Here is a 26,369-nt window from a genome sequence, read left to right on the forward strand (position 1 = left end):
TATAATAATACTACATGTAATATTGAACATTAAAATTTGAGATTAACTTTTCGTGGTAATTAAAATCTTGTATCGTGATCGTAGATATAATAAAGTGTTTAAGAACTTCCAGTGAGGAGTGTTTATGATCTGCTTTTAAAATAAAATTTAATAACAAATTTAAACAATAATTAATAGAAACATAAAAATATTTTATAGAAACAACTATATGTTATCTTAATCAATGAAATTAAATTATTTTTTAGAAATAAAATGCAAACCCGACAATCAAGTAACAAGCAAAAAATTTAACAATCTCCCACCTCTAAAAGCTCAAAGCAAATCAAAGGAAAACAATCATAAGTTACAAAAAAATACTTTTGGACCTTTACCTCAAAAGTTAGCTCATTTAAATGAAAGTGTTAATACTAAGTCAAATAAAAAGCTGAACAATCTGCCACCCCAGATATTTCAAGCAAAACAAATTAAAAGAGATAATATGATATTAAATGAAAATCTTGAAAATAATTCAAAAGCAAATACTGAAAGTGGGGCAGATCATGCAGAGGAATCAAAACAAAAGCTTAACGATGATACAGATCAAACAATTGAAAATGAATCAAATTCCTTTGATTCATTTTCAAATAGCGAGGATCCATCAAAAAAGAAGGATTCACTCGAATCCAAAGAAGAGATGGAAAAGGAAGGAGAGGTAATACCTGTAGATGGATTTGATCTAACTAATGATGAAATCAAATTATTTCATATTTGGCCAGGAGGAGTTATACCTTACTACATCGATGATTACTCATTCGGTAAAGTCATATGTATTTACGCAATTTTATAATAATATTTGGTAAAACTCCATACAGATATAAGATATTATCTAAATAATAATAAAATGATATGTAAGGCATGAAATTATTTATATATGCCCTTCATATATTTGATGGAGTTCGCTAAGCAAGCTAAGAGTTCTTCTACTTAGGTCTTTCTTTGCTATGCAGTGAACGCACAGGTTTAATATGTATTCATTGTTGCTATGTCACTCCATCAGTACCTACTATATCCAATTGTAATTATTACTAACATTGTTATCATCTTTCGTTACGAACAAACTTGCAGATAAAGTATTACGGGACAGGATACGTTCCTTTCTCGACTACACTAATCATGCTACTTCACTAAAATTTATCGAGTTACCACGACCGCCTGAAGATGAATCTAGTAGATGGGTTTTCTTTCTTAATCGTCAAGGTCTACTAGGTTGCACTGATCATCCGTATCAAAACTTCTCAGAAACAGGAATACAGGTAAATAAAATTTCTACATTTTCGTTTCAGACATTATATTTGAATCTTATTCGTTTACAATTTTAAATTGTTCTAAGTCAAGCAAAGTACAAATTTAATTATTTTAATTGACATAAATATTTAAAGATTTATAGACTATACTTTTCTATTATACATATCACATTAAAAGCATGATACTTATGCTATTTTTTATTTTACAGAAAGTTGTGCTAGGTTATAATTGCATTAGTGATGAGGCATTAGCAGAAATAGTGTTGTCTCTTGTAGGAGTTCCACCGCAACATAATGCACCAAACAGAGATGATTACATAGTAATTAATGCTGACAATATATTACCAGGTTGTATTTAAGATCGTGTATCATTATAGTGGTATATCATAATTTCAAGAAAAGCTTTATTTTTTATTACAGATAAGAAGGCGTTATTTGATAAATTAAAGGATAACGAATGGTTGTTTCATGACATTGATTATGACTTCATAAGCGCTGGTCATTTTGGCACTCATAAACATACAATTAATGGAGGTGCTACGATTGTTCCAAAGGTACTAGTAATGTCATGTTTTTAATTGAGAACGCTCTTAACCACCAACAAAATAAAAAATTTAAACATAACTTTTTAGAGTGAGAATTTGCAAATACATATTGGTGGAGGCAAAGGTTTTAGCTCGGATGACATTCATAAAATAAAACTTCTCTATAGTTTTATTTCAAAATATAAAAGAAATCAAGAAATAAGAAGTTCAAAGTGTAAAAAAATGTTTGAGGTAGGTAAAAAATTCAAAAATGAAAAACTGAAATTAACAATTGCAAAACCACGACAGAAGCCCAATAGGTATTTAGGCCTACCTGATGAATCGAAGCAGGAAAAAGGTAAGAATGAAAATAGCCTTGAGGAAAATAAAAATCCCAGAGAGTCAAAAGATCAATATGAAAGTAAAGAGGAAAATTCAGAAGAGTGGAATGAAGCTAGCTATGAAGAAGGAGAAAACAATGAATCAGAAGAGGAAATTGTAAATAAGGAAGGAAAGGAAGCACAAAATCATGGACAGAAATATAAATTAAATAAGCCCAAGTATCCCAAACAAAGGAAAAAACGCAGCTCGAATGAAGAAAAAAGGAAAAGACATATTTCGAGTGAACTATTACATGTGTCTGATTTTCATTCTGCTGAATAAACTTTGTTTTGATTCTATATTATAAATTAAATAAACAGTTAGTATAATGTTTTAATTTCATACTCTCGTTTTACACATTAGCTATCACATCATAGGCATGTTTGTATGTCACGTTTTACATAACAAGTTTCACATATAACTTCGCAGCACCATTTGAATTGACAATTACAATTTTCAGTCTCTCTAATCGTGCTTTGTGCATAGCCCCTTCTACAACAAAGCTGATCACAGCTGTCTGTTCCCGCTGAGCTTATATTACACTGCCTTCCCTGCGTTCCGAGGGAACCGGTCTTCAAATTTGGCATACAAAAATCAGGTGACTCTTCAGAATATATAATATCCTTTTTACCTGGTCGCTTTATATTTGTACTTTCTGGCATATAGCTATCACCGTCATTGTTTGCTATTACCTGAAAATAAAGAGATTAACATCTTAAGTTACATAAAGTTATTTTCCCACAATGGGATCTGAGTGGTTTCTATTTTTGAGCATCAACGATCTAAACAAATTTTATCTATTAAAGGATTCATTATTATTGTCGCAACAGAGAGATTTCAAAAGCTGTATTTGATGGTACCTGTGTATTTCTGTATATATAGTAGGTCTTTGCAGATACTCTATTTCGTAGCTTTTTCGGACATACATTTCAACATCAATGATTATTACCTTAGCAGCACCTTCGAACTTATCTCTTATACGATCTCCAATTTCTCTAAAACTTGGCATTCTCCACCAGCAGGTTCTTAAAGTACAAGATCCTGACAACCCATGGCATTTGCATTCTACTCTCATATTAGATTTGATTGCCTATAAGATAAAATATTTGAGAAATTAGAATACAAAATATATATTTATTTTTAAATGCGTATAACACAGGGATATTGGATATTGGACGTATTCCCGTTAGACGGTTATATTTGTGATAATTTTAATGCAAAGGTGAACCATTTTTGAGTTATATGTTTCTTTAGCTTTTTTCGAAATAAGTCAAAAATGCAAGATCAAAAATTTATTAAAATATATAAAGGGATAAGAATTGGGAACCAGCAGCTTCACTGTAACCGTTACAGAAACCGTAACAAAACACAAAATCGGCATATTTTTCTTTATGTATTTACACCGATTACTCTGAGATTTATGATCCGATTTACGTAATTCTTCTTATGTTTGATGCGAAATAGATGCCATTTTACATAGTTTGGCCCAGTAGTTTTCATTTAATGAAAATTTTCGTCTATCTGGATGACATAATTGTTTTTTGTGTGCGGCTTTATTTTGAGTTTTCATTCAGGTAGATTATTACTAACTGGCACTAAAACGTAAAAAATAAAAGTACTTAAAAAAAAACTTTGACTTAAAACCTATCAATAGGTAGCACATATAAATAATAGTATTTTATTAATATTAAAGGCAAAGGTTTGCATAAGAGGTGTATTAAATTATATTTTTAGTTATTTGATACTTTTCAGTTTTTGAAGGCGGTTTTTTTAAACGTAGTTTTTTTTTAAAACATTCGCTGTACATTTTGATTACTGTAAATTTCAAATTTAACTACAATCGTGAGAAAATTATTGGCAATTATTGGCGGAATTAACACTAAGGAAAACTTAAATAATTTGTATACAATCGTGAGTGCACTACTTCATACTGCGCCAATTTCTAAAACAAAAACAATTCACGCGTGAAAAGGTTTAGAAAAAAAAACTCTTTGATTTTTTTTTTTTTCTTAACCTGTCAGTTTACTTAAAACATAAATTTTGGTGTTGCATTTTTGACTTCATAATTATTATATATTGATACTTTATAAATATTTTTTGTGACAGTAAGGGACGAGACGAACAGGACGTTCAACTGATGTTAATTGATACGCCCTGCCCATTACAACGCAGTGCCGCTCAATATTCTTGAAAAACCCAAAAATTCGGAGCGGCACTACAATTGAGCTCCACATACTGAGACATAAGATAAGTCTCATTTACCCAATAACTTCACTAGCTACGGCGCCATTCAGACTGAAACACAATAATCCTTCACGGCAGAAAAAGGCGCCGTTGTGGTACCCATAATCTAGCCGCCATCCTGTGCAAAGAAGCCTCTTACTAGTAAATTCCCTTAGTCTACTCTTATTAATCACACCCTTAGGCTTGGGATTTACCTATTCTTTTTATGGCCCAGAGAAGCACAAGACAGACATATAAGTTTAGATAAAAAATAATTGCATTTTTATTTGTAACTGAACATAAGTTCTGCCATAAGACCAGTCTAGGAAAATTGTTTTTCGTCTTTTGCTAAATGTAGGTTAAAAAAATACTAACCAACCTCCCAGCATTGTGGTTGTGTAGCTTTATTAAAGTTTTTATATCGCTTTTCTTTCTATATCTACTATCCATAAATTCTCTAGATTTCTGAAGACCGAAGCGCACGTTGTCACTGCAGCCGCCCCATTGCCATCGATCTGTTTGCGCAGGCGCAGGTGGCAACGGGACCGGTGATACACGACCGCGACGTGGCTTTGATACTTCCTGAAAATTAAACTCTCTATATGAACAGAACTATTACACGTTACTTCTACTTTGCCCTACGCTTGCGTGCTTGTGATAGTTCATTGATACACTTTTGAAAATTACTCATCCATTTACAGTTTAATAGCTAATATTTCTATATTGTACAAGTCTAATGAGTCAGGCAATATGTGTGAAAATTTCCTTGCCATTTTGTTAAAAACTAAATTGTCAAAGGTGTTTGGAACAAGACTTCAATTAAGAAGAAGAATGATTTCCTTCTTCTTTTTCGAAGAAGAATTATTCTCTTTTTTTATTGAAGGGAGGGAATGCCTTATTTGCCTCCATGGAGTAATGTTTTCACTCCGCATGGGGCTAACCAGAATAGATTTTCCCACTTGACCGCGAAGAGCGCTCATTCATCGAAGAGCGGCTTGTATCACCCCCGATCAGCTTGTTTTTTGCTTTGCGTAGATGTGTGAGGTTTCTCTGCACTTTCTTCCTTCACGGAGTGCTCAGAAGAGTTACCAGAAGCAGAGTTTCACCAACGGACATTACCATAAAATGCGAAATTCCATCCACATCACGTTGATGTCTGGTATTCCACAAACGGGTGTATCACTAGACGTATGAGATGTCATAGTCATCTACCAGCTGCTGAATTCGCGAACCTACACGACATAGAGACCTTCAAGTCTCGAGCATACAACCGTATCAGAGGTTGGCAAAGCATCTCCTTACCTCTGGTATTACTGATGTCCAGGGGCGGCTGTAATCTTTACTTCTACTAACAAAATCTTCCTATTCCTATTCACACTTGTCACTCTAAAAACGAAAATTCATCGTGTAATAAATAACCTTTTCACAAGAACACTCCAGAAGAGATCCTGCCGTGCATGCTCGTGTGATTGAATAGGTGACTCCAGCGGCAGTGATGGCGTTGACAAACCCCGTCTCTCTTGTGTCTAGAACAAAATTCATCATATTAAGCTAAGAAACTATTAAATTCTCGCCAGCCTCATTCTTGACTTCAGTTAAATTGTGACATAAATCAGTGAATAAATATAAATGTTTCCGTTGAGTCCTATTAAGAGTCGCAGCACAAATTTTTATTGGTTAAATGAAAAATATCATCATAAAATTTGTCTATTTCCTAGCCGAGACATGCCTGTACATATAGCATAATAATCCTTTTGTGACGTTGCATAATTTTAATATTTTCGTAGCGATTACGTGTACAAAATAATTTTCGTTCTATAAGCTAAATTTAGCTACCGAAAGTCTTTATTTTAAGTTCAAACCAATTTTGTATAATATTATATTAGACCAGAAAACCAATCTTTAGAATTTTTTGGCTATGTAACTTTCCAGCTATTGAAATGGTCGAACTGATTTCACGGAGCTTTCACTAGCAGATAGCTCCTGTTAGCATAGAAGAGAATCTTAGGTTGCTTATATTAAAGAAAATAACATGGCATCTGAAAAAAATCGTATTGAATGAGTGAATTGTGATGTTATTAAAATAAACACAAACAGTCGCGGTTGGCAGTTGATTATTTTATAATTACAGGTGATTTATCGTTTTCAGATATAATATAATATAGTAATCCATAGAAAATGATAAATTAAAACGTAAATCCCAAAGAGCAAAGTAAAGCAATTGACCTAAAAATCAATATTCACACGCTCATTGTAATAAACAAAGATGACTGTTACGAATCAAGAAGTTCGGTCTGTGTGAGCGTGATACATGGTCAATAAGACTCACCAACATTATTTGAGCAAACTATAAAAATACGCTCTTAATTTATACCGCTTTATCAAGAAGTAATCGATTCGACGATCTTTTTTTTGTGCAAATTTCTCAAAGCCTAGTAGGTAAGGTAAGGTATAAGAGAAGTTTAGCAAAGCTTCTATGATTCAGGTGGGATTACAAAAAAGCGTTGGAAGCGGTGATTTTTTACTGTCAGTTGACTCGAATACATAATATATTACCTCCCTCCAATCTCATCACAAAAAAAATAGTACAATTCGTTCCATTTATGCCCCCAATATCAATCAATTTGTTTTTTACAAAAACACTGACTGCAGAACAGTCCAACAGAATGTGTAACACTCGAATCTTTTGTGAATACCATACAAAATACCATTTTCGTTATTATTTTATTATTCAGCTGGTCTTTTGAGTCTTTCTAATTTTCTGTTCTATTAAACCATTCAATTATTGAAGCAAACAAAAGAACAAAGTGCTTTTACAACATTTTCAAGTTGCCATGTAAAACAATATCATTCCGACCTATTTGTACATACAACTTATAAGTGTTACTACGAAATATTGTATATATTTATTTTAAGACCTAATTAGATATAACTGTATAATTCAATTTAACGACAAAGATTATTCTGAGCCAGCGACATTGATCGTGTTCGCGACTCGAAATTACCATGACTAATCGCTGTTAAAGATCTTGTTTGCCATGCTCTGAAGCTGTGTATTATGCAGTCTGGCTATAACAATTAATGGTGGTTCGACCATCGTTGTATGAATATTCAGCTGGCATGAATAATTTGAGATATATCCAATAAGCACTGAATATGCGACCGATACTGAATGGGACTGGGTCGATGACTTCATATCTGGACAGAATAGATTGGTTTTAGTCTAGTAATCACTTTTACGATCAACAATTTGTGCTGAAGGTATTTAAAGTAATCATAGATTTTATTAATCGATCGATGATTGATAAATTGAGTTCGTTACTTGAAAGCTAACTGTTCCTTGTTATTTATTATATTCGGACTGTTATAAAATCTATAGTAATGGTGCTATTTTAAGCTACAATAAAACATGGCACATAGCGGGCTCTAAGCGTTTACCGTGTTTAGATTGTACGCAGTGCTATAGTTGAGTTCAGATTGGCATCGGTCGCGCCTATCGATTTCATGCTAATTGGACCCTTACTCTGTAGACATTGGAATACACGTCACATTCCACCACCCGTCCAAGAAGATACTGAGAAATTTATTGCACAAACAATTTATATAATTGAGGTGCGACAAAAAAGCGAGAGTGCACACCCATCTGTCGCAGAATTTAAACAGTAATTACAACGCTTGCCGCTTTAGTCGGTGATATCGCGTGGGTATTTTTATCTTCGATTAAATTTTGTCTGGCATCGTCAAGGATTCGTCCTCCAATGGAATTATGAAAGGAATTTCAATTTCGAAACCTTTTGCTAGTCGTTTAGATGATGGAAAAAGTGGGGTCGTCGAGGGGGACGAGTGGCATGGGAACAGGCACGTCCCGAGCGAATGCCTGGAACGCTATACTTTTTCTGTCGAGTACGGTCGGTTGTCAATAGGACAGCGCGGCTGCGACACTCGCCCGTCATTATAAATCTGCGGCGGTGAGCTCTGAGCAGGACATTCCTCGCGCACCGGCCGCGTTATGCGTTGCAATTATCTCAAAACTTGGTCTCGACTCACAAATATGTCGTAGAGAACGAGGGACATGACATTCTCATCACCAAATGCTGCCTTTTTTCTATTGTCTTCGAATACAAACTGTGCTCTGTTTTGAGACACTCCCACGACGTCCACCCACCATAATATTCGAGAATTACGACATGTTTTTTGTTGAAGCAATGAATGTATGGAATGCTGCTTTTCGTGTCCCATTGAATAATTCAACGAACCGTTAAATCGATCAATAACCAATGGATCGAATTGATTCACACTTTCAGATGCGTATTATGGAGCTTTTTGTGGCTTCAGAATACGCGAAGTTTCCTGCAGAGTCATGCGTGGAATTGTGGCACGTGCACTTTGCTTACATCTTTATATTATGTTGGTATATACTACATATTTTAATGCTTTTGGAGCAGACTTTATGAAATTTTCGGGCAATCTTCCAATTAGTGTGTGTGTGCCTTGTGAACTTTAAGTTAAATTTTCAGAAAAACACTTCTATTATAATTTTATATTATGATCTTTGTAACAGTGCTTTTTTGTTCAACAAAGTCGGAGAAAAATATGAATCTTATCAGTCGATTAAAGTGAAACGACTTAGATGATTTTTGAACACAAAATAAACTTCCGCTAGCAAAAAATTTAAACCAGTATGGTTTTTTGCACAAATTATATCATATACAAATTGAGATTATTGAAATCTAAAAAAAAGATGATTTTGGAGAAAATTTTCTAAAAGATCAATGTAACTACCGGAATTCTAGGACAAATATTTTTAAGTTTTCTAAAGAGGTGAAAATTTGGACTAAGACTGGTACACTGGCTAGCGCAAGGCATTATTATAACAATATGAGTAAATAATTTACTAAAAACGATAAAATACTAATAATTATTTAATAGTTATTTATTTGCTGGTTGATCATGAACATGCTAAGTAATATAATACCTAATATTTTAAACGATTTGCCAGAGAATCTACAAAATTTATATAAAATGAATGGAAAATATATAGGCGTACTTAAAACATTTTTAGAATAACAGCCACATTTATGTGAAGACCAATGTAAACATAAATATACCATTTATCTAATAATTTAACTATTGTAATTTTAGTAATATAACATTGAAAACGCGAGCTACAACTTACCCACATTACCCTTTAGAGGTTTTCGTAGTATAGAAATTTTATTGTATGCTTTGTTTTGAACAATAAATAAAAAAAAATTGTAAGGTATGTATAATATTTAAAATATAAGTATGAGGTATTTCTTTTTGAAGCTGAAGATTTCAAAATAGATCCTTATTTGAAATGTCAGATTTTTCCTAACCATTTACGTAGTTGCAAATTTTAATTAATTTTAATCATTCAAATATCAGAAGAGCTTATCTCCAAATTGTAATTGAATATCCATCAGCTACTAAAGAAGTAAGATGTATTTGCTGTTGTATTAGAATAATTATATTATTTGATTGATTTTGTTGATAAATATAAATTGGAATGCGTTTTTGCATTGCAACCATCAACAACTGTATAAAATTAAATGACATTCTTATTGTTTATTAAAATAAATAAAAAATAAAATTATTGGGACGTACGACGCGTGTAATCCAACAGTTCACCAGAAGGAGGTTCCTTTGCACTGGATGCCGGCTAGAATATGGGTACCGCAACGGTGCCTTTTTCTGTGTGAAGCAGTAATGTGTAACCATTATTGTGTTTCGGTCTGAAAGGCGCCGTAGCTAGTGAAATTACTGGGAAAATTATATTTAATATCTTATGTATCGAGATGACGAGCGCTATTGTATTGCCGCTCAGAATTTTTGTGTTTTTCAAGAATTCTGAGCCGTACTGCATTGTAATGGGCAGGGCGTATCAAATACTATCAACTGAACTTCCAGCTCGTCTCGTCCCTTAATTTAATAAAAAAAATCTAGTGGTTAGTGACCTTGTCCACTGCCCGAGAAGGGTTCGAATCCACTCCATTTGACAATTTTTAAATGACGTCAGCTATAACCGTCCAAACTTCGCCGGTTAAAGCTATTGTTAATTTTAAATAGTTACATTAGACCCGTCAAAAATTTCAAATAAATAATCGATATTGACTTGATATTTAACTTAAACTATAACTATGCCAAATAATACAATGGTGCAGCACATTCCGCAGTTTATGTTAAAGTCAGTGTTACTGTTGATGTTAAATTTGACATGAGCCTTAACTGCTTTAGTGTACGCTTACCTTTAATAAGAAACCATTGCTGTAGTTGACGCGGAAATTCACACTGCACAACAATCGAGCTGTTATCACTCAGATAATATTTGATCCAACCGCAGATTGACGGCAATCCAAACGTTTTTGTCCTCGCCGACATCAAGGATGCATGAATCACATATAATTACACTTAATAACCCGTTACAAGTTTCAGGACCTTAATGATCGTATTTTAAGGGGCCCAATTACAACATTAATCAATTGTAACTGCGACATAAATTATATTGATATAAAACAAGCTTGAATACCACAGTGTGCGTCAGGTTGAGAAGATAAGACTTGAGCCGTTGGGATCGCGAGCATCTTTGCAGGCCATATGTGAAATTGTCTGGATTTTGCAATTTTAATTTTATTTATAGCCGTGAGCTCTATGTCACGGCAGGCAGCGATTAAAGCAGATACTATTGAAATTACTGGGCTAATGTAATGTCTCATTTTCCGTGTCAGATTTTTGAGTTTCTAAGAATCCTGAGTGGAATATGGTAGTGGACAAGATCGCTGGAATAGGCTGGATGAGGGCAGCGCAGGACCTATCGTCATGGCGATCTTTGGGGTAGACCTTTGTCCAGCAGTGGACAGCTTCCGGCTAAACTGATGATAATGATAGTATGCTAGTGGACAACAGACTAGACTAGGACATAGCAAATAGATAGTGAAAAAAGGCATAAAAGGCATTTATTATATCAAAATTCCTAGAGAATTCGTTTTGAGTTCAGTTCAAACACTACCACCGCTTCGGATACAAATGGCGCTCTGAGAAAGAAGAAACGGCAAAACAAACTCTCGCTGCATTCTTTTTTTATGCTTTTTTTAATAAAATATACAAACCCGTGATAACTTTTGTTTTGTCAATGTGTGCATTAGCTACTAGTTTAGTATTCAAAATACTAAGATGACTTGTCAATCAAACTCTGTTACAGTAAGAATAGATTCGCTTACCTTCCCTATCTTGCTGTATCTTAATTAGAGATGTTCTGTTCTCTCGCAGGCTTCATTTGTCTATACGCTAGTATAATGTAAGAAAATGGTGAGCAAGCGTGTCAGTTACCATCAGATTGTTTAAAACCGTGAGTGTTTAAAACCAGACTGCCAATATTCATGATACTACTATGCAATGCCCATCGAGCGAGTTAGTCAACTCAAGCCGATTTCATCTGAGCGAGCTTTACATATCCCAGCGTGATGGGTCACTCTCATTCTATATCCACAATACTCATCATGCGAAGCGCATCGCGTAAAATGATGCTTCCTTTCAAAAATTCGTTCATAAAGCAAGAGATTTAGCCTCACATAGAATGCTGTTCCAGGCTGTTCCAGCATACAAACTTTGCGACTCATAGACCAATTTGTTAAAACCGCAGCATTCTGATGCTAGATGAATATATTTCTTATTCTCAGAAGAATAAGAAATATATTGGTCTAGGTCATACTCGTACTCTCGGTAGTTTTTCTAACTAATGACAGATTGTTGGCAGTGACAGGTGGACAGGGTGAAGATGTCTATAAAAGACGACGCTGCCTAGCGTCGACACATTTCCGCTGCAACGTTTACTAGTTAAGATATTACTCTGCTCAATTTCCTAATTTATATAATAATTATTCTTAATTTATTCTTAGAAACTTAACAAATTGTTCTATTTAATTTTAGAGTTAATTATTTGGAATGGAGGTATTATAATTTATCATTAAAAAAGCCCCTTGTGATCTTATTACCAAGAATATATTATTGAAGAGGGAGGCTATTTGACTAGTCCTGGTGAGTGATAGTAACACCGCGTCCAGAGTTGAACTATTGTATTCGCCACTCATACTTAAAGATTGTCGTCAAGACCTGCCGCATTTACGAACCGCTTGTTCTTCTTAACGCGAGTATAACAAAAATCACCTGGAAGCAGGGTGTGTTCGCCAAGGATGGTGTTACGTTTATGCATTACTGGGCCCCAATTGAAGAGGAGATGAAGAAGCGTTTCATCAGCCTAATAACATATAGGTCAGTTCGATGCTAAACTTTTTTTCCACTAATTAGTCCGGCTTATATACAGGGTGGACGAAAAGTCCGTTTATAATTTGAATTGTTTATTCTTTTTGATAGTAAACAAAAGGGGAATTTAATTCTTAAATGTCACATCATCCGTATGCAATCGTTTATTATTCTGGCATCGCTGAAATCTAGAGCGGAAATTACTCGCTCCACGTTTTCGGGGTCCCTCGACGTTCTAGGCCGGCCAGATCGAGGTAAATCCATTGTTGAACCGGTCTTCTCAGACTTGAGCATCCATTTTTTAATTAACATACCTCACTCACACACACACGATGGAGCTTTATTTTTTTGTCGTATCTTGTAATGATTGCAAAACTTTCGTTGAGCTAACGTCGCTGAATCGTTGTTTCGATAGTACTCGCGTACACAAAACCCACGTTGACTACCGCTGAACGACGCCATGGTACTAAATTCCCATTGGCTGCTCTTGTAATGCGTAACCCCTCCACCCTTCTCCGCCGCCGTTGCTAGACGCGGCAACAATTCAAATGTTAACGGACTTTTGGTTCACCCTGTAGTTGGACTACAAACCTATTGTAATATTTTACTATTGTAATATAATTATCATTGTTTTTTACCTTTAATTTAAAATCTAATTTGTTATTTTATTTCTATTTCTGGGACTAGCTTGTAAGCGCTTTGGGTAATACTGTAAGTTTACAAGTTTATATAATAATAAATATATAATTTAAGTAATCTTCGTATCATAAAGTTATAACTAAGCATAAACCAAGAATATGTAAAACCTTTACAAATAGACATTTTGCTTACGAATGGTTTGTTAGGACCTATAACGTTTCCCGCGTTTATTTACAAGGCAGCGTGTCATTCGGAAAACTTCAGAATTATCATTGTATTGACAGTGTTGTCAACGATGCTGTAAACATTTTGCATTTTCTTTGTTTATCATCAGTTATAACTTTTTACCAAGTGTATTTGTAAGGCCGTAAAATTCAATTATGCTACTACTGCAATTATTTTAACGGGTGGAGATTTATGTGCGGAAAGAAATGACATATACGAGGGGAGGCTGATAAGTAATCTACCTAACTATGAAAGAAAAGACTTTGATGGCTAGTTTTTTTTATTTTTCTATATAGTCTCCTGCAAGTGAAATACACTTATGACATTTGCAAATAAGTGACATCATGCCGTTATAATAGTAATTTTTATTTTGCTCGTCAAAATGGTCAGTCACAGCCTCCTTCATTTCTTCGTCCGTCGAAAATCTGCGACCCCTCAATTTTTTCTTTAAATCTTTGAATAAGAAATAGTCACAGGGAGCCAGATCTGGACTATAAGGTGGATGGTTAATTTCTGTGAAGCCGTTTTTGCTCAGGGCTGACCTCGCCGTTAAGGCTGTGTGTACAGGAGCATTGTCTTGTAAAATCAGAACACCTTTGCTGAGTTTGCCTCTCCACTTTTCTTTGATTTGTTCACGAAGCTGGTCAAGCAAGTTTGCATAATATTCAGCATTCATTGTTGTATTTTTAGGCAAATAATCTATCATCAAAATCCCTTCGACATCCCAAAATACGGTGGCCATTAGTTTTCCAACCGACGGCCGAACCTTGAACTTCCTTGGCGGCTTTTCTCCTTTAAATTTCCATTGCATTGACTCTTGTTTGCTTTCCGGATCCCACTGGCGAATCCAAGTTTCATCACAGGTCACAATTCGAGAGATAGTCTCTTCTTCTTTACCTTTGACCAGGTCTAGAAATGCCTGACAACATTCTACTCGCCTTTGTTTGTCAAAGGGGGTCAATATTCTAGGGACCCAACGCGCGCTCACCTTGGACATGCCCAAATGTTCGTGAATAATTTCATGAACTCGTTCCTTGCTAATGCCCACAACTGTGGCTATCTCCCACTGCTTGATTCGCCGATCTGCAAGAATCAGGTTCTTCACCTTTTCAACATTATCTGCGGTAACAGCAGAAATTGACCTTCCACTACGTGGGTCGTCTTCCAGGCTCTCACGGCCATGTTTAAATTGCTTCGACCAAAACTTTATGACAAATTCAGAAGGACTTGAATAACCATACACCTTTAACATGCGCTCTCTGATCTGCGTAGGCGTATTTCCTTCTTTACTTAGGAATTTAATCACTGCTCGATGCTCAAATTTCATCATTTTACAATTTTCTTTCGACATGGTGAAATCAAAGCCGCGCCAAAAAAACAAAAGCAAGCGAAAAAAAATAAGCGTCATAATTTTGAAAAAGGAATAAATATAGAATATGATTTTGCAGTGGCCAGTTCGATTTTCAAAACTTTCTTTTACAAAGTAGATTTTATATCAGCCACCCCTCGTAGCTGTCATCAGCCAAGCTAATAATCGGAGACATATATATGTTTTGCTTTACGTTATTGTAATTTATAAATAGTTGTCGAATTGTTATTTAAATTATCACTGTACCGTCCTTTATTAAATGTGGTTTTTATTCAATTAAGGAAAAATACGCCTTATTAACGAAACTTGCTTATTTAATTAACGAAATTTTACAACAATTCTATGAAAAAACAATGGAATAATAAAAAATGCTGAAGACAAGATTGCATTAATTTCTTTCTTATTGGAAATGTAACCCTTTTAATCGTATCAAAACCAAAAGGATACAAATACAGATAAAGAGATTTTATTACAAAATACATATAATATATGTGAATTGACTTTTCCCCGACTTATTACTTTTCCTAATAGAGGGGACCCATATATGACACAGAACCGTTGGCTTTGAATCTTTCCAATAATGCACGATGGCAAATAAAATGAACAGGCACTGTACGATTAAAAATGAAATCGTGATGACTTACTATAAGGTGACATAGTCGTTTAACAGTAGTTATTATATTTAAAAAAAAACATTTATTTCTTACTTTTCATGTACAAATTAACATTTTATTCTGTTAACATATAATCACAAACTTCGTGAAACCCAACCGCTATTCTCTTCGCACTTGTACAGCAAGAGCTTCCCGCTACAAACTGATAAGGAGAGGCGGCTCTCGATACCGATCATAGCGTTCGCTCGTCTGTGGCGACATTAAACTACCTTACACACCCCCGAACAGGAATTTTAGATTTGATATGGACACGTCAGATGATACGATTCGCGCTTAACGAGCTGTTTTTAACGTTTACCCGCTTTTAAATTATCTGATATACAAGATACAAGTTTCTTTGATAAATAGAATAAAGTAAATTGTTGATAAGTAAAGAACTAAAGAATTTAACTAAAGAACGCGTGTAATACTAACTGAATTTTTTCATTGTATTTTGCCAAAATCACTGACCTGTATAAATACCACTGGACAGGCTGTTCCACATGTTTCACAACAAATTTTGTGTGAAGCGCCGCTCACGAACGTCCAGAGAACAATTTTGGACATATAATACAAATGGCAGCCAAGGAACATACAATACTCTGAAGTATTTTTGTAATTTGAATTAAATTCGTTCGTTTTTCGTTTTATTTATACTTCAAGAATTACCGTTAAGTACACATTTTTTTGTACATAGTTTCCCTATAGATGTTTGCTTAGCTGAGGTTGTCATCACTAGTTTTAGTACCGCAGACTCTTGCTATATGGCCAACAGCGCCAAAGTGGTGAATATCAAATAGGCACAAAAGCACTTTGACAACCGCCAGTCCAGTGGTAAAGAGTGGAGGTCAGTGATATTACTTTTATTATGCAGCCAAATATTATCCACTAATAAAGTAAGACAACCTTTTTGTTCAATACAGTATATATAAAGATAAATAATTCAGCTTAAACACTCAAAATTAATAAGCCCACTATCATATACGACAGTTTAATCGACGATGTGTCATCACTATTTCAAGTTCTTTGTTAATTTCTGCTATGATCTAAATAACACAATAACCACTATCAGATTTTTTCTTCATGAAAGAATAAAGTTTGTCGGGCGACCAATAGGTCAGTTAATTTGCTTTCCTGTCTATTGATCAACAGGTTGCAAGTTCTATCCCACTGGAAAAAAAGCAATAAACCTGCGATTGCGTAATAGTATATTGTTAACGAGTTCAGTTTTGGTTTGTAAATCTTCCTTATTTGACAAAAAGCTGTATCGTGTGTACCCGGATGTTTCATGATTTCTGATCGTTCGAACGATTTGAATGATTTTCACATTTTATGTTTGGCTTTCAAACACACCTCACAACTAATCACTGTTTTTTATGATGAATTTCGGGTTTGACTGTCCAAATTAGTCTCTCCTAGCATAAGATAAAATATATCAGTCAAAAACCGAAACATACTATTGTGTTGGACTTTGAATAAGGCTCCTTGTCAGATCTGATCTGATGATCTGTCTGATCAGATCTGATCAAACCTGAGTAACTGAGCTTCGAAGTTTGACTTTAACATCTGTTAAATTACGGCATTTGACTGTCCATATCGGTCTCCAGTTTAAGACCAAAACACGCTGTTGCTTCTTGTCAGACCTGAGGTATAACTGGCCAAATCTAGAATAGACTGAGTTTCGTATATTATACTTTAATTTTTTATAATATATTTTGAAGTTTGACTGTCCAAATCGGTCTCTCTTAGGATTAGGCATAGAAGACCGAATCACGGTATTCGCTTGGACTGTGAGTAAGGCATCTTGACACACCCGAGATTTGACTGGTCAAACCTAGAACTGATGGAGATTCGATATTTGATCTTAACATAAAGATATTTTAACTAGAAGAAATATTTTTTATTTTTATTTTATTTTATTCGGGAAACAAACAGTACAACTTAATACACTTAAAAAAATAAAACTTAAAATATAAATCACTGACCAATAAAAGTTTCCACAATTAAATAGTACATAGAAAAATGCGAGCAAATTAATTACAATTTAAAAGTACCTATTTGTAATGAAAATAATAAATATTAATTAAATATATTGAATTGAAAATAACAAAATATTTATAGAAAATTATATATGATTTTAGTAATAATATTAATAATAATAGCATACATTTTTAAGTTAATAAAGAGATGCAATATTTATTATATATAATACTAATGAGAATTAATTAAAACTAAGACATTTTCTTAATTTGTTCAATCAACTTCTGTATCGACCCTGAAAAGTAATCAATTGAACAGAATTCTTTGTTGTATCTAAACAAGAACGATGAATAAAGGCATTTTGTGCATAATTAGTGCGTGTAGTATGTAAATTAAATAAAGATTTAATTCGCGAAGATTGTCTTGGACATCGGAAATTAAGGCAATTAAGAAGAAGTGGAGAGTCAATCATATTATGAAGTAATTTTAGCAGAAATGTTTGATCCTTTACCTTACGACGTTTTTCCAGAGAGATTAAGTTAGGGACATATTGATCGATAGCGGAACACCTAAATTTTAAATGCTTTAAGAATTTCGTTTGAATTTTCTCTATTTCTTGAATATGGACATTGTAATGAGGATTCCAAATTACCGAGCCCAATTCAAGTAAAGAACGCACAAATGCATTAAATAGAAGAATCAAGGTGGTAATATGTTTAAAATATCTACACATACAACCCGTTGCCAGGTATACATAGTTACAAACAGTTTCAAATACGTATTTATAATATTAAGATCATTATAATAATTTTATCCATGAATGAAATATTTGTATAAGATAGAAACACACATAGGAAATAAAGTATTTTATTCGGTCGATAATACCATTTAAAAATCAGTTTTCTGTAAAAAGCGACAATTTATAGCACATTCCAACACGTAAACTTCACCTCATAAGTTAAGGAGAGTGAGATATGGGATGTGATTTCCTAGACCTGCCACAAGTGTCAAGTATCGGATGTCATGCGAAACTTGTGTCGTAAACATGTATGGTGGCTGCGTACATGCTGCGGAACATCGCCGTCATAAAATTGTCGCTTCTTAAACTGTTGCTGCAGATTTACGAGATTACCACTTAGCTTCTTGATACCTTTGTACTAACTTAGTAATCACGCAGTAGTTTCGTGTAGGAAAATAAGCGACGAATTTGAGCTTTCGGGGATGCATACCTAGGTATAAATATTTAATCAATATATTTGCGCTAAACCACGCTTTGGGGTTCTTTGTCGCTCTAATCAGGAGCGCTAATGTCGCTCTTTAAACAGTCTTAAATTTATTTAGTAGAATTCAAAAAGTTAAAAACAGCAAAACTGTTTTGGCTCTTTTTATACCGTGCGATGCAAAAACGAAAACCCAATGAAATTTTAAGTAAATTCTCTATTACTAAATTTAAGTTAGACACGTCATTAACATTAGTTTAAAAAATTTAAGAAGTAGACATAAAAGCGTCATGCCTCGTGTGTTTATATGATTCGATTATAAACTACGGTCTGGTTTCTCTATTGCGCCTGTAGATCACCCTTTTATTTCCATCCTTTAAAATTGAATTAAGATTACACCTTTATGACACACACTTAAGCTTATTTATGTCACATAAATCGTCAAATATAACGACTTAAATTATCCAACCGTAGCACCATAAAAAGAAAACAGATGACTTCTTTAAAGAGGATCAACTTAATGCGAGGACAATACATCGAGTTGTCACAGAGGCCGCATAGGAATGTTCCAGCGAGCATTTTATCTCATCTGATTAATTCAAATATTTAGCGCAATAAATACAAGGGCAGCGGGGCGCGGTTGGAGAGGGAGAGATTCGCGAAGTCCGTGACATGGTAGATGGGGGACTGCGCGCAATTGCATCAGTGTCGGGTTGTCAGTTGGGAGCCATTGTGGGCTCTTCTGGCCGATATACGAGCGTCTGGCGGTCACAGCAACCGCACCTGATTTATCGACGCTCCGAACCTTCACCGGCGCGGACGGGCTCGCTGTCGCCGCCGAATAAAGCGCATTCTCACGCTACTGAACGCACGCGGACACCGCTCAACTTATTTAAATTGAATCATCGTTTCTCATTCCTCTCCCCCAGATATTTTACGTCGAGTAATACGATACCACACTGTCCGGCTCTTTCTGCACTTTTCGCGTTTCTTTTTCCCCTCGAGCTGCTATTGTTCACTTGTCAATTTCTTAAGCTAATACGAGCAAACGTCTCATTATGCGGTGCGGTGAGTCCACGGCGCGCATTGCATGTTGTGACATCAGCCACCCACCGGAAGGGGCACACTCATTCAGCCGCGCACAAAACGCGAATACTTTATTCAAGGTACGTCCGATGGCTAATTTGAATGGATTGTGCTTGTTTAATAGGAATAATTAGCTCTGTTAATGCGTGCATCCCATGGCGACGCGACGCTGTCTCCTTTATGAGTGGTCTGACCAGTTCTCTTCCTCATAGTTTGTATTCACTTTCGAAGGACACAGATATTAAGGGCTGTGTACTTATTATTATGCAGGCCGCAGAATTTGTTACTAGAAATCATTTTGAAGTAATATTTATTTTGGGGCATTAGGGAAAAACTATCACAGTTAATTATTACGAAGCCCGCACACTTACAACAAATTTTGAGACCCTGACGGTAGTTGGTCAACTAGACTAATTGTATCAAACTTCTTTCTACAAACGTAAAATGGCACGAGGAATAAAAAAAAATAAGAGTTTTTTCTTTTGTTTCCCCAATAAGTATAACTTCTTGCGTTCGTTTATACACATATTAAGTACTGTTTCCAATATTTTTTTTTTACTAATAAATGGGAATATTGTTTTGTATAAGTAAAATGTTACATCGTTTGCCGAATTTCCAATTTCCAACTCGCCTGTTCGCTTATTTCCTTATTATTAGAATTTGGGAATGTTATCATGATTGCAAGGAATATAATTATGAACATTCCAGACAGGTAAAACTGTATAAATTGAGTTTGGTTTGCATTTAACTAAATGCAGGAATGTTTTTATTATCCTCCTAATTTATTCCCCGGACATTGCATTATTAATTATAAACATTATCGAAAATTGAAACCCGAATTAGTAATCCATATCGAAATTAAGAACATTATACACAGTGAGTCGATGGGAGCGCCCATACGACCGAACAGATAAGATTAACAAAAATATTCTTCAGATATATTTTACTACAGATATACTATAATTAAGAACATTTACGTGTTGGGGCGCCAAATTTATCGCCGAGTTTTTTGTTAGGAGCGAGTCATTGGTGGGTATTTATGAGGTATCCTTGGGTACGTGTGAGGTCCTACAGGCAGCAGTTATCTCGGGGTATCTTTATGTGAACCCGTTGCTACTCCCGACGACCTGTCGACAAGTAATGGCTCCGCCAGATTAGTACACACGATCTCAATATTTTGGGAGCCCATGTTCGTTGGTTTGTTTATAGCTTAATTAGGCTGTTTTGTATAAGTGGAAATCATCGGCGTCGACTCTAGTCAGATAAGGTGTCGAGTATTTACGATTTGATATCGCGCTTCTGACGTTCATCGTGGGGTTTTGGAGTTTTGTTTTTGTTGACGTTTACGATCGTGGCTTCTTGACAAACTAGAAACTTCATTGGCCCTTATTTACTGTTCGTTGATTTATGTGTGAGTGTTTACGAATTCAATTGAATGAACTCAACTTTATTATACTACGTCCTGTCTACCGTCCGTAACATTATAAGTACTAACATCATAAAAATTGATGTATTTTTCAATACTGTCTTTACGAATGGATACATAATTTTAGACATTATCTTGTGAAACTTCTTTATGAAATTTATTTAATATGAATTAAGTAAACTTTAAACGATCTTTCTTGTTCCTAGCTTTGCTGACACCAATTTTATAATACAATGACGGACGCGCGTCACAATGACGGACGGTGAAACCTCGTTTAATGAAGCTTCGTATTTTTTTTAATTTAAAAAATAGTGAAACTTAAATATTAGAATTTAGAAACTGATTAGACTGAAACATAACAGCTATAAAATGAGCTGAATTTTATTTAATAACATTAATAAACATCGGGTGAAGGAATAAGTTACTTCAATATAGTTCATTATTAGTGGCACTAAGCGCTTGTGTCACTTCGATCTTCACTCTATGAATAGCCGAGTATTGTAAAATAATTGTAATAAAATGATAGAAAAAGAAGAAACTTGTCAAGTGCTTCATTGAGTATTAGATGGCCATGTACTCCAGATAATGTAAAATTTTCTAGTAGCTCAGTAATCCAAGTGTCCTGAGAAATTTGGAGAAGTCGCTTCATTTTAAAATTTCCCACCTCAGCTTAATCATTCTAGTCCTGCTTAGGTGTCTACTAGGACTCCATGTCAATCAGACTTCCTCTTGGAAAGAGCTACCTAGCACATAAGTAGGTATCTTTAACATACCCATATAATTTGCCTAGTGAGCACTGGCATAATATATTACTTTTATTGACTTTCGATGTTCTAAATCCAAATATTTGCTAGTATGTGTTTGTTTAAAATTGCATCATAATAAACTTCTCTACTTCGATTTTTCAAGAAAACTTTTAGATAAATAACAATCATATAATTTTTCTTTTTGCCAAAATGATTTGATCTTCGAATACGGCATATACAATAGATAATTTTTAAGGTTCGAAAGGTTGTAAACGAACTCAGGCTTTCATGTTTTTTAAAGTAATATTTATTGAAACAAAACAAATCTTATATTGACAATTATATGATTAAATTAAATAGAATTAAAACTCGTTACGAGGAAATGTACCAAGAATACTGGCAGCATTTCCACGTTGGATAGCTAGGCTGTTGACCGAAATAGCTGCTTGCGGATAGATAGTACTTTGTACATTCTCCGAGCCTTTGGCCCTCACGGGCCAAGTGTTCTGCTTTCATGTTCACGTTTGACATATCCGTCATATTGAGATTTAAAGATCAAAAAACTCAACTACAAGAGACTGTAAAAAAGTGCAGTGCTTTTTGTGTAGTTCTATTTTACTGCAGAATTAGCTGTTATAAAATCAAAATATTTATTAATCAAGGCAATAAAATTACACACCTAAATTTCAAAATTTACATATATATACTACAATATACCATTAACTACGTGCGAAAAATTTAGGTTCGCTGAGAAGAAGTTGTAATAAACTTAGTGCCACTTCATCATGATATTTTTTTTTAAATACTATTTATCAAAAAAACCTTAACAGTTATTGAGTACAGTAGATACATCAATCCGCACAAGCTGTATAAATAAAGGCACAATGCGAACATTTTACAAACTTGATTTATTTATAGAAACAAAAGTGTGATATTTTTATAATATATATAAGATCACAGGTTCGTCCAGTCCCCACAAGAAGGGCCCGGCCCATTTACGCATGGATGAGCCTTCGCTTCCCTGGATCTTATTTTGGAGAAGGGAACGACCCTTGCCACGATACCACCACAAGCAATGTCATTTAAGCGATATAATATGAAGTATATTATATAAAGTGCCTAGAACGAAAATGGCACATGCAATTAAAAAAAAACATTTTTATAATTTATGCAATAATGCATAAATTATAATTGACAGTTGACATAAGACAATAAACTAAATATAAATAAATAGACATAAGTAATTTAAATACATGCGGCCACTGATAATACAAGTACAAACTGAAAATTATAACTCATTGTTAAACGTGGAAATTCCTCATAAGTTTAATTTAAGTCTTATAAGTTTATTTTAAGTTTGCATGTGTACTATATACTAGTACTAAACGTTTTAAGATAAAAATTTGTCGTTCTTCTTTTTTTCCAATTACTCGCAAAATTCTGCTATAAAATATTTTTTTTTATTATAAATATATTAAATCCTTATTATATTATTCCCTAGTATGCCAGACAACCCTCTGACCAAAAGGAATTTACTACTAATCATCGAAACCAACAATTAATGTATTTTACATTCATATTTAAATTATCATAATGAAAAGTATATCTTTGCGCGTTTCATTTCCTGCTAACTCCCGTCAAATAAATTAAAACATCACAATACTTGAAACAAAAAAAACATGATTCAAATTTAAGGTTTTCAAAACCAACCAAAACCATAACAACTACTTACGACTTAAGTTCTATAATTGACAGTAAGTAGGTACTTACATACAGATAAGGCCGTTCAAGTAAAATTGAAATCCTTATTCATTGATAACATTTTGACACAGAAAAACAACGAAGTGAAGAATGCACGGACTTACTAATGAAAGGGACCAATTAACGATTTTTTTTGTCATGAGCCATTATACAGGATGTATTTTCGTATTATATATGGTGCATGTGGAAATTTTTTATACATACATACTCTTTTTTTATATTACCTTATCATAATATTATCTTCGCTTGTATGTATTATGTGACTGAGTCAGTGAACTTGATTTTCACAAACAAATATATTTTGAGACCATTTAATAGATGAAAAGTGTTTTTTCCCGTACTGCCAATTTCATCAAAAAATATATTGAAGCCGCTCATGGGCTGCATCATTCGCACGTTCAAAGAACATCGAGATATCACTACGATAACTAAGTGTAGGTTACTTACACGCGATAAATTGGTCGGTATGGTCTGTTTGGTCATGGTGTGAGGCAATGAAACATGGCCATTTTAACATACAAACGTCCTCGACACTTTTCTCCTTAGTTTTTAACCCTAGATTCAAATTAATTTTCATATCAGATCAGTATCTTCATTATCTGTGTCTCTGTTATGCGCTTTTAGATATTTTTGTTTCTGTGAGTGCTAATAACATAATTTAATCAGATAATCCGCAAACTGGGACCTTATATACAATCCGACTACAATAAGCAAAAATCAACAATTCGACATAGAATTTTTCCTTCCCAATTAGTTTCCAAAATTTAGTTTCGATTTTCCAAGTTTTGGAGGAGGAAATTATCGAGAAATAAACCCTGATTTTTGAGTATTTAACTAGTCGGAGCTGTAGTGGTCCTTATTATATTGACGATTGTGTCGCCCGCGGTAGCACGACAGTATGTTGTTTTAGAATTCTTAAATCTGAAAAAGGCCTCAAACAATGTTTTCTCTTAAGATTTTCAAATGTGGCCTCACGCTTGGGACCAAACACACAAATACTTTTTTAATCCTCTAGTTAGATAGTAATTGGCAACAATAAATACAATTTGATATTTTTGATCAAATTTGAACACTCTGTAGATTTCGTTCATGACATTGTGTGATAAAAAACCGGGACTAATTCAGTTTTGTATCCGTAGGCCGTAGTATCGGAGCACCCGCGCCGGCTGACGCAGAGCTATTCACTCAATTTATAGGCTTTTAAAATTTTAACACAATTTGTTGGAGCATCCTTTATTATTAAATTTTTCTTCAGTAACATTAAGATTGCTTAACCTTAACAAAAAAAGGAACTGTGTGGTCTTTATGAACGATAATTTCACAAAATAACATAATATGTATATCAGCATTAAAAATCGAAAGAAAAATAAACAAATTTATTAATACTTATTATGCTTATTCATAAAATAAAAATATTATATTTTTATTGTAACAAAAAAACCGTTACAGGAAGTGGGGTTTGAACTCTCGGGAATCAGAACTTAAATCAGGCTCCTTAGGCTACTCGGCCAACCTGACTTGAACGCGGTAGTTGATATTAATGATTCAAATTCTACCTTACTCCGCGGTCAGCTGTAATGCGACATGCGATAGATGGACGAAAACAATTAAGGCGATATGACAAAAGTTTCACTTTAAAAGTTTAGTGATGGGTTCTGCCTTAATAGGGTATCTGTTTGTATCAGTTTATGAATTAATCTTATTATGACGTCATATCTGAATATGCCACGGATGTGGAAAAAAATTAAAATTTTTATGAATTTTGTAAATAAGTTACGGGCATTATATTCATTTATATTCTACAGGCGACCAATATAAAATCGAAAGGTATAGAACCATTTCAAATAATTTTCCAAAAAAAATAGTTTGTATATTATGTATGTGCTTTGTATAACGTTTGTTTGTATGTAAAAGGAATGTTAATTCAAATTCAAAACACTTTATTGCAAGTAGTTTTCAAAGGAAAAGCTTTTGCACGTCTTACTTTTAAAAAAAGAGAAATACTTAAAGTAAACATTACAACTATAAAATATAGATAAGTAGCTCATAATTAGCCTGTTCAAATATTTTTATCATTAAAACAGTCTGCGGTTTTGTAGTAGTCCTTTTTATACGCTTTATATTAGCTTCACCTGTATGTTTGTATGTATGTTTGTAACCGACTTCTTTGGGCGCAATTTTGACCCACTTTAAACGGCTAGATTTCGTTCAAACTTTGTAGATTTATCGAGGACCGATGACATTACACTAATTTGAATAAAAAATGAAAAATAAATAATAGTTAAAAAAAAACTAAAAAGCACGCTATATATAAAATTCAACTAAAACATAAAAAATAAATTTAAATTGAAAATAGTGTAAAAAAAATATATTTTATTGTAAAAAAAAGCGTGGGGTGCTTCTTAAGATATTAGAATAATAATTATTCTACACCCCACGCTATTTTTTACAATAAAATGTAATTTTTTACACTATTTTCATTTTAAATTTATTTTCTATTTTTTAGTTGAGTTTTATATAAAGCGTGCTTTTTAGTTTTTTTTTTAACTATTATTTATTCATAAGGCAACCTC

The 26,369-nt window shown here is 34.0% G+C and overlaps 1 protein-coding gene and 1 long non-coding RNA gene across 2 annotated transcripts in view; one reads left to right on the forward strand and one right to left on the reverse strand.

Annotated features, from left to right (window-relative positions):
* Nucleotides 1–644: 644 nt before the first annotated feature.
* LOC126979951 (uncharacterized) lies at nucleotides 645–2,065 on the forward strand. The gene is made up of 5 exons (XR_007732923.1): nucleotides 645–794; nucleotides 1,105–1,292; nucleotides 1,493–1,631; nucleotides 1,704–1,837; nucleotides 1,916–2,065. It is a non-coding gene; the product is annotated as an uncharacterized LOC126979951 (long non-coding RNA).
* Nucleotides 2,066–2,508: 443 nt separating this feature from the next.
* LOC126979914 (protein Wnt-6) overlaps nucleotides 2,509–26,369 on the reverse strand; it is a 67,071-nt gene continuing 43,210 nt past the window's right edge. The window contains exons 3-6 of the mRNA XM_050829508.1: nucleotides 5,831–5,937; nucleotides 4,787–4,993; nucleotides 3,138–3,278; nucleotides 2,509–2,880 (exon numbers count right to left, since the gene is read on the reverse strand). Coding sequence (XP_050685465.1) covers nucleotides 2,560–2,880; nucleotides 3,138–3,278; nucleotides 4,787–4,993; nucleotides 5,831–5,937 — 776 coding nt within the window. The 3' untranslated portion in view covers nucleotides 2,509–2,559. The remainder of the gene's footprint in view (nucleotides 2,881–3,137; nucleotides 3,279–4,786; nucleotides 4,994–5,830; nucleotides 5,938–26,369) is intronic.

This window comes from Leptidea sinapis, chromosome 4 (genome assembly GCF_905404315.1).
Source record: "Leptidea sinapis chromosome 4, ilLepSina1.1, whole genome shotgun sequence".
Classification (NCBI taxonomy): Eukaryota; Metazoa; Arthropoda; class Insecta; order Lepidoptera; family Pieridae; genus Leptidea; species Leptidea sinapis.